The sequence below is a fragment of the Carassius gibelio genome, chromosome A23, assembly GCF_023724105.1.
Source record: "Carassius gibelio isolate Cgi1373 ecotype wild population from Czech Republic chromosome A23, carGib1.2-hapl.c, whole genome shotgun sequence".
In the NCBI taxonomy this organism is placed as follows: domain Eukaryota; kingdom Metazoa; phylum Chordata; class Actinopteri; order Cypriniformes; family Cyprinidae; genus Carassius; species Carassius gibelio.
This window is the reverse complement of record NC_068393.1, coordinates 22,744,972-22,754,983: the sequence shown is the minus strand read 5'-3', so window position 1 is coordinate 22,754,983 and position 10,012 is coordinate 22,744,972. Positions and strand designations below refer to the sequence as shown.

The 10,012-nt window shown below is 33.7% G+C and overlaps 1 protein-coding gene across 2 annotated transcripts; it reads left to right on the top strand.

Annotated features, from left to right (window-relative positions):
* The first annotated feature begins 352 nt into the window (after window positions 1-352).
* LOC127944853 (ganglioside-induced differentiation-associated protein 1-like 1) lies at window positions 353-9,854 on the top strand. 2 transcript variants are annotated; one of them, XM_052541185.1, is made up of 6 exons: window positions 353-543; window positions 3,186-3,378; window positions 5,820-5,987; window positions 6,515-6,609; window positions 6,761-6,875; window positions 7,960-9,854. In XM_052541185.1, exons 1-6 carry the CDS (start codon window positions 364-366, stop codon window positions 8,301-8,303), a joined length of 1,095 nt encoding a protein of 364 aa, XP_052397145.1. In that variant the 5' UTR covers window positions 353-363; the 3' UTR covers window positions 8,304-9,854. The 2 variants fall into 2 exon arrangements, with proteins under 2 accessions (XP_052397145.1, XP_052397144.1); XM_052541184.1 differs by having other exon boundaries at window positions 5,814-5,987.
* Window positions 9,855-10,012: the final 158 nt, after the last annotated feature.

Here is a 10,012-nt window from a genome sequence, read left to right as displayed (position 1 = left end):
TAATTATAGTATATTTAAGGTGTAATAAAACATTTACTAGTTTTATCTTTGTTTAGACATGTTGAGCCAACACTATAAAATGGTAAACTTTTTTCTCTCTTCAAAATGTGCAAAAACAAATGGGACATTTGTGCAATTTTAACTAGATCCTTTCCATCTTTTCTGGAATCCATTCATACATGAACCGTGCAAACACAGTTCAGCTGCGGCTGCCGATGGCGTGTCGATGATGCCCCTGTTCGTGGTGCTGAAATCCCCTCGCGCTCTTCCTCCCTCCCTCTCCGTCCCTCCCTCCCTCCTTCCCTCTCTCTCTCTCTCTCTCTCTCTCTCTGCTCCTCTCTCACATGCACAAAATCCTCTGTCATGGCGTCTTCCAACAATGTTACTCCCACCAACTGTAGCTGGTGGCCCATATCAGCCATGGACGAAGATGGCAAAATCACAGACGGAGAGGAGAGTCACGAGCCCACGATAGAACACAAGCCATTCTCAAAAGACAGGCTTGTCCTGTATCACTGGACTCAGTCCTTCACCTCTCAAAAGGTAAGAAAAACACAGCATGAAAATGGTGGGTGAATCTATACTATGCAGTGGGACAAATCATGTCAGTCAGATAATATTGCGCTTTCTCCGGGTGGATGCGTCTTTTATTGGCCTATCTGTCTGTTCTGTTGCGTCCTTTATAAAGACATTACGAAACCTGAACAGAAGATGGAACATTTTGACTTGACTAGCTTGAAGTCCACTGCAGCCCAACATCATCGATCAGTTGTATGCATAGTGTCCGAGAGATGGATTTGGGAGCAGATGTATTAAATAGCAGATGAAACTGTTCGTAACGAGTAAGGCTATCGTTGTAGAGTTGTGTGCTGCTTTGCACTGGAAGATGATGGCACTCTAAATTATTCATTAAAAAAGGTAGATTTGTGAAAAACAGACGGTGATTTCGTATTCTGCTGTCAATAGCTTCGTGTAGAGTTCAGCTTGTGTCATTCCACGAAAAAACGCCTGACACCAACTTTTACTATTTGTTATAATATTAGATATTTCAAATATTCAAGATAATTATATCAGGCCAGCTGTTAAATATATATATATATATATCTTTTGTTTCACATTTTTGTAAATGAATGCCATTTTTCTTAATACAGATTATATTGTCAGCAAAGTATGTTATTGAAAAAATACGCGCGCACACACACACAAACACACACACACACACACACACACACACACACACACACACACACACACACATATATATATATATATATATATATATATATATATATATGTATATATGTGACAAATAAATACAATATACATTTTGCACATTTACATAAACATATACACACTATTATATATATATAAAAATAGGCTTACAGTACACAGTGTGTGTGTGTGTGTGTGTGTGTGTGTGTTATACTGTCTTTCTAAGAAACACCTTGTACTCTCATGACCTTGGGTACATGGCTTGTAATGGCTAAATGGCTAACTATGACAGACAACCATTACAATATTCCAGCGTATATTAAAAATATTAAATATAGCGTGAGATGATGCAATGCAGTTTGTTAAAATATAAAGACATTTTATGTATGATAAAATGTTCTACTATGAAACATATTGTACAAATCCCTGATTCACAATGGAAAAGGCCTTATTATTTGTTGGAATGATCTACCAGGTGTCGGACTCATATTTGTTGTGTGAGAGATGTTTCTTTCCACAGTCAGTCTGCTGCTGGTGTTTACATGATTTGAATGAATGTCACATGTTACCTAAGCTAAACCTGACTCCTCACAACAATATTAAATTGACCAAAGCATTGGTGAGGCCCAGATAGCAAAGTGATTCATTTGGCTGATTACAGTAGTGACAGACTTACATGGAAATCCGACCAAAAAAATCAATGACCTACCAAAATCCATCTCCTATTTACTTACCAGTAGACTGAGAAATACAGTTAAACATGGCAAAGCTGGACACCCCATCAAAAAAACCATGTCATCTCAGAAAATAGACTGGTCCTGCTGACCTTTTTAAATATCACTGTCATGTGCCTTTGTTTTGGTCATGAATTTTAGTTTATCAATGTATCAATGTGGCTGAGTCTTTTTCTGTTGATATTTTTTTTTCTGGTCGAATCCAAATATCACACAGTTGTTTTAAAGTGCCTCATCAAACGTGTCTATTGACTTTGCAACACCTCGCAGGCCTCAGCACAGTCAAAGCTGAATACGGGCTGACATTCATTAGGCTTTGCTCAAGCTGCTGGCTGATGCTCTTGTCACTCATCAGTCAGAGGGATTGGTTTTATCGACTGATTAATCTGGATTTGTAGTATGATGCAGGATTGTATCTTTAATGCTAAAGCTGGAACAAAACAAGAGCTGTAGTCCTGTTGTACATCTAGACTTAAAGCAAGAAAATATTCTCTTTAAGTAACCAGATGAAACATAATGTGCTGTTTAGCTTCATGCCAAAGAGTCAGAGCTCAGAATCTTCTTACATTGTATTTATAGTTACTATATGTATAGTTGCTACAGTTACTGCAGTAGACCTTAGAGAGTGAGTAAGTACACAAACAGGCATTTTACACCTTGCATATTGAGTACAAAATGAATGAGAGTCACATTGGTTATTACTGCTTAGAGCCAAATGATGAACGAGATAAAAAGAGACCTACAAGCCATAAACATGTCTAACAGCTGGCCAGCCAGACATTTAATTAAAACTAGACTGCTTTCAAAGATCACATTAACACAGAAATTGATTTTGCTTTAATTTAGCATCTTTTAGTTGAATACACTTTTTGTTACAGTTTATATTATCAGCAAAGTATATTATTGGAAATTGAAAGCTGAACTGCTAATTAAAAAATTCCCTAATAGGCTATAATAAACAACATTTCCAAAACAGTGTCATTTTATATCATCCAGATACAGTTTAGAGTTTTCATTATGTTTTAGTAATTTTGCTGTTTGTTTTTGTTATTTTATTACACCAAGTTAAGTTGGTTTAAAAATGTTTTTTCTTTTTTTACAAATAATGAAAATGTTGTTGTTGTTATTATTATTATTATTATTATTATTATTATGGTTTTAGTTTCAGTTTTAGTTTACCCTTGTCCAAAATCCTCAAGCTCTCAGAGTCTCACTGTGTGTGTGTGTGTTTTGTGGCAGGTGCGTCTGGTGATCAATGAGAAGGGGTTGCTGTGTGAAGAACGGGATGTCAGTCTGCCTCTCACTGAGCACAAGGAGCCTTGGTTTATGAGGCTCAACCTAGGGGAAGAAGTGCCGGTTTTCATCCACGGAGACACCATTGTCAGTGACTACAACCAAATCATTGATTATTTAGAGACCAGCTTTATCGGAGGTATGGCTGGCATTAATCAAACCACTTACTAATGACTATATAAAGAGACCTTGCTTGTTATTGTACCAGCTCTTTGGTATGCATTATAATTTTTTTTTCACACACGTTTGTTTTTGTGAAAAGTGGGGACATCCCATAGGCGTAATGGTTTTTATACTGTACAAACTGTATGTTCTATCGTTCTACACCAACTCTACACCTAACCCTAACACTCCCAGGAAACTTTGTGCATTTTTACTTTCTCAAAAAAAAAAAAAAAAAAATCTAATTCTGTATGATTTTATAAGCGTTTTGAAAAATGGGGACATGGGTTATGTCCTCATAAGTCACCCTCTCCTTGTAATACCTGTGTCATACCCATGTCATTATACAGAGTTGTGTCCTGATATGTCACAAAAACAAGAGCACACACACACACACACACACACACAGATTTAAATATATAAAGTTCAAATTTTGTAAAAAAAAAAAAAAAAAAAATTTTAAGGACCAGTTTGCACTGTTAACTAGTTGCTCATTAGCATGCATATTATTAGAATATTAGCATTTTATTAGTTCTTATAAAGCACATATTGATGCTTATTTCTGCATGACCATATTTTAGATTGCTTAATCTTACCTCATACCTTAATTTAGCAACTACCTTACTAATTATTAATAAGCACCAAATTAAGAGTTTGTTCAGGGAAAAATCTAAAGTGTTACCTAAATAAATAATTAGTGCTGAATGGCAAATGTGTTCCAAGAACAAAAACAAACAAACTACTTTAAGAACAAATCAATTTCTTCTAACTAAATTCATGTGAAATATATAATCCCAAACTTTCTGTATAACTTACATCATAATGCCTAACTGCTAATTCATAATTATGTATGCTTAACCACAGTTATGTTACTATAAACGTTTTGAAATAAATAAATAATGGCAGTATTATAATCAATAAAAATCCCCATTGAGGAAACACATTAACAGCAACCCTATGGAGACAATACTCACATTTTCTCATTCTTTATCTTCTTTTTTGTGTGTTTCAAGTCAACAGTGCAATGTGTTGACATATCAAAGGTTATTATTGTAAATCGAAACTATTTCAGCTAGGTGCCAAGGCGATATTTCTCATTTTAATTTAGTTGAAATTGGTGTTCTAAAATAACTTAAACTGAAATAAAAAGTAATAAAACCTATATAGACATACTGTACATGTAAAAAAAAAACTACTAAAAATGACAAAAACAACAAAATTACTAAAACTTTAAATAGATACAATAAAATCTATTAAAAAAATTAATAAAAATGTTACTAGTATCTCTGAAAAAAGTGAAACTAAAATAACACTGGGACCATCATGCCATAGAGTGTTAAAGATAACTACATTTGTTTCGTCCATAGCCCTGTGAGCAATACAAATGCTTAACCACAATCAGTGTAGAGCACTTTATTTTGTGTGTCATTTTGAATGTCTTCACAGATTGAGTGTGAGGGGTGTTTCACTGAAGCTCATATCTGATCCAAGATCACTCCCTCATTTAAATGATAAGAGCTCAGCTGAGCATGATCCCTCAATCTCACTGAAAGAGATCCAAGCAGACATTTCTGGAATATATTTTACATATATGTCCAGACGCAAATTTATCAGGAATGTGTTTTTTTTTTTTATTACTACATCGGGCATTTATGACTCATATAGTATGACTCGAGTGTATGGAGGACATGCAGTTGCTGATATTTATATGTTTATAATTATATGGCCAACAATTAAGATAAAATTCTGATATAAATCAATGAGACTGTTATAACAGTATAACAGACAACTTGCATATAAATATCAATTGTCACTTTATATCTCCCAATAATATGTCTTAGTAAGATATTGAAATTCCTTATTTTATGATTAAGGCTCTGTACTTTAAATTGTGTGGGGGGGGGGGTCATATAATGCAATGCAATACAGTGATGACTGAGAGATGAACAAATAAACATTCATCAAAAGCTTGATGTATCATATTTAATAGTCACATTTTTGTATGGATAATCAAGTTAACTTAAATTGTGTCAGTCCAGTAAGTGTTCATCTAAAAATATTACTAACAATGTAAAGGTTTTACTAGGTTTACTTTATAAAAATCTGTTTTGATCATGTTAATAATTTAGAGGCTTCAGAAATTAACATAACACATGATACAGTAGGCTTTACAGGGTTAATATCAGTGGCTTGTGATATAAATATTGCTTGCAAAAAAAAAAAAAAAAACAACACACTTAAGTTTTGACGATTCAGTTTCTTGTGTTCTGGTTAAATTTATATTTTTTGGTTGTGTATGAAAGGTCGGTCATTGGCCATTTTGAAATTAAGGAGGCAAGCAGGTTAATTATACGACAACATCAGAAAAGTCATGGCTGTATTTATGTATATTCAGAAATCTTTTTCTGTCAGACACAGTAGCCCAGCTGATTCCAGATGAAGGAACTCCCATGTATGCAAGGGTACATCAGTACCGAGAGCTGCTGGATGGGCTGCCTATGGACGCTTACACACATGGATGCATCCTGCACCCTGAACTCACAACCGACTCCATGATCCCAAAGTACGCCACTGCTGAAATACGTAGTAAGTGATTCTACAATTCAGTGCACCATTCATTCCTATTAAAGAACATTTTTCATTGTGAAATGCACAGAAAGCAAAGCACCTGACTCTTTGCAAAACCTGCTAAATCTGGGAATCCCTCTATTTCTCAGAATTTAAGTTTTGAAGCAAAATGCTCTAATGCTGGCCTATTTATATGGAGTTCATCGAAAGTGGATTTACATTACATCACAAATAAAGCCAAAGAGCTGATCCAGCCAATGAGTTGCAGCAAAATAAATTATTTCATGACTCGGAGGAAGTTTTTATGATAGGCGTTGTTTATCAACTGCTTTGCTTTTATGTGTAAAGTCTTATTAGATTCCTTAATTAGTCGTCAGGAAACAGAAAACAGTCCAAGTACACAATGTGCTGCCTGACAATGTTAACTATAAATAACTCTTTTACAAAACATGGATACTTCTCGGTTTTGGGGGTTTACAGTGTAAATATGTTACAAGATGAAAGCTCTTTCACTGAATTAGACAATTCGGTCTGATTTCTGTCAGGACATCTGGCCAATGCAGCATCTGAACTGATGAAGTTGGACCATGAGGAACCCCAGCTGACAGAACCATACCTCTCCAAGCAGAAAAAGCTCATGGTGAGCAGTTTCAGTGCGTACATGTGTATCGCAGGATCATACTGTAGCATATATTTTGTCTTAGCTGAAATATAAGATTAAACTACAGTAATATCTTAATATGATAATAAAATAATAGATTGACCTCGTTTTGAATCCTTCTTTTTTGTAGGCGAAGATCTTGGACCATGACAATGTGAACTACCTGAAAAAAATTCTTGGTGAGTTGGCAATGGTGCTAGACCAAGTAGAGGCAGAGCTGGAAAAAAGAAAACTGGAATATCAAGGTAAGTTTTGTAAATTTTACAGTTCAAATAAATAATATTTGTAACAGTTTAGTCCACTGAAGGCAAGTTGTGATGAACCCAAGTGCAGTTTATTAAACAAAGTGATATCCAAAATACAAAGAAAGACTTGACATGAACAGAAACAAACTCATCAACAGAGGTTTACATGAACCATACACAACAAGAGACAATGGCAACACGAGGGCTATAAATACCAAACAAAACAAGTCACAAGTCACAGACTAACCAATGGGGACATGACACATGCAACCAAGGAACCAATCACAAAGCAGAACAAAAACCACAAGAACAGATAATAAACCTATGAAAGCAAGACAGGACCACATTGCAGGATCACATGACAGGAACATGAAACATGGCTAAATGTCAAAATAAAAGGCATGGAAACCCAATGTGACAATATTAGAATACTAATAAAATAAACATATTTCGGTTATTTTATTTAAACAAAAAAATTGAAAATATAATCATATTATAATAAAATAAAATAATCTTATTTAATAAACATATTTGATTTATTTTTACAAAAAAACTATATATATATATATATATATATATATATATATATATATATATATATATATAAGAAATTAATATAAATAATTAATAAATAGAATAACCTTATTTAATAATCATATTTTATATTGTTTTATTAATAAAATAAGTTGAAATAAAATAAGTGTAAAATAGTTTTATTTTGTTTCATTTTATTATTAAAATAAAATAAATAATATTTTTTAAAAACACTATCTTTGATAAACTTTTGTGAATACTGCATTATTTTTATAGGTTAGTGGTTTTTTCTATTTTAGTTATTTGAGTACATTATTAACTACATAAAAAAAGAGGAATATTGCTTTTGCAACTAGCTGAAATCAAAACAAGTCCCCCCCCCCCCATATTTTATTTCCAGTTTAAGATTATTTTATTTTAAGTAAAAAAAAAAAAATTGTTTAGAGGTTTATTAAGTTTTAGTTTACTATAATAACCCTGCTTTGAGAACGTCTGTTTTTGATCTTTCTTCTTAAAGAATATCTAAAAGTCGTATGTCTGTTCCACACAGGTCAAACGTGTGAATTATGGCTTTGTGGACCTACTTTTACATTAGCTGATATTTGTCTTGGAGCCACATTACACAGGCTCAAATTCTTGGGACTCTCAAAGAAATACTGGGAGGACGGAAGCCGTCCGAACCTGCAGTCGTTTTTTGAGCGGGTGCAGAAGCGCTACGCTTTCCGCAAGGTGTTGGGGGACATCCACACGACCCTGCTCTCTGCGGTTCTACCCAACGCATTCCGAATGGTAAAAAAGAAGCCGCCATCCTTCTTTGGTGCATCCTTCTTAATGGGCTCTCTCGGGGGGATGGGTTATTTTGCCTATTGGTTTTTAAAAAAGAAATACATGTAGTGAATGTGCGCTTGTAGTGTTATGTGTCTGTGTATGACGCTCGAACTTTCAGTAACACTGTTTTGCGAGAGCAGGAAAAACAAGACAATATACAGAGATTAACACTATTACTTACTTGGGTGAATAATTCAATAAATATATAATGAGAACATTCCAAGACTAGGAATTCTTCTTAACAGCACCTTCTCTGGTAATGAATGCCTTGATTATTTTTATTATTTTTAAGATTTACTGGTTATTTATTTTATTCATTTTAGGCTTGCATACAGCATTACTATGTTCTGTTGTTCTGTCCAGATTATAAACACTGCACATTCTGCCATTTAGGACACCTGTAGGTTAGGTCAGTTATATGGTACAGCACAAAGGCCAAGCCAACTTAAAGCCCAAAATAATGTTTCTTATTTTTTATTATCAGCAATTGATGGGTTTCCAAACTTTTTTAGAAACTTAGAATTATCAAACCTTTCTGAAAATTTCTCAGTATCTAAAGATTCACTTTTTAGTGCAGATCACCGCTGAAACATTGTTTATTAGCAGAATGCAACACATCGCTGTTAGCATGACAATTTTCTGGTCTGAAACTATTTGTTTCGGCATTCGGTGAAGAATCAGTGATTGCAAACATTTTACAGGCCTACATTTTCAGAATATTACACTTTACCAAGAAAGCAAAAACCAAAAACACTGAAGAGAACAGAATGTTCCTCATAAAACTGCCAATCTGAGCATTTTCTTTCCTATTTAATTGTTTCTTTTTTTTTTCATCACGAGCAAAGTCTTCAAAAGTCTACCGAGTAACTTGATGAGTAAAGTTCTTGAAATGGAGGTGGAATAAAATGTCAATGTCAAGTTCCAGTTCTGAGCCTGAACCTTGATATTCAATAGAATAACTTATAATAAAAATCAGTTGATCATTTAAACTAGTATATCCCTTGCATGCCACTATTTAATTTAATGGGTTTATAACCAAAGAAAATGATATGTTTTTCTTTCTTTGTAAGTTTTCCAGTATTGTTCACTTGTACATTAAACTCAACTTGACTTAGAATAAACTGTGAGAGAACATTAAATGTTTGCCATGCAGTAAACACAAGAATATACCTGAATTATAAACATTGTATGAGAGTTCTATACCACCTCACACACAAGCCATATACAACTGTGAAGATGCATTAATACTCTATGATTTCATTTTATGTACTGCTGTTACTCATTTTCAATACTATAACCACAACAAATGTATAGTAAAATTTCTGAGATTAATCTCTCGGCACGTTGATTCTCACATAGAAATGTACTTAATCTGGGATGTTTGTTATGAATTGCGATAAGTGGTGATGCCTACTCTGAACCGGAATGACTGGAAGTTAAATACATGAGAAATATATTGATGTCTGTGGTCATTCACAATAGATTTTTTATTTTGTAATTTTTATTTTTATATTTTTAAAATATGCATTTATTTACAGTGCTTTCTAAAATGTTTGTTCACGAGCCTTAATTTGTTCAGTTGCCATTGATTTCAATAAAAGAAAATGCTTACATTAACCTCTATGTAATGGTCTGTGTGCAGCACAATAATAGACTCATTTTTAAAAAAGATTTTTTTTAAATAAGAAATACATTTCTATGGCTTTTCACAATGCGCTTAACCCCAGGTTACCGCCATTTTAAAAAACACTCTTGTGGTGTTTTGGTCATTTTAA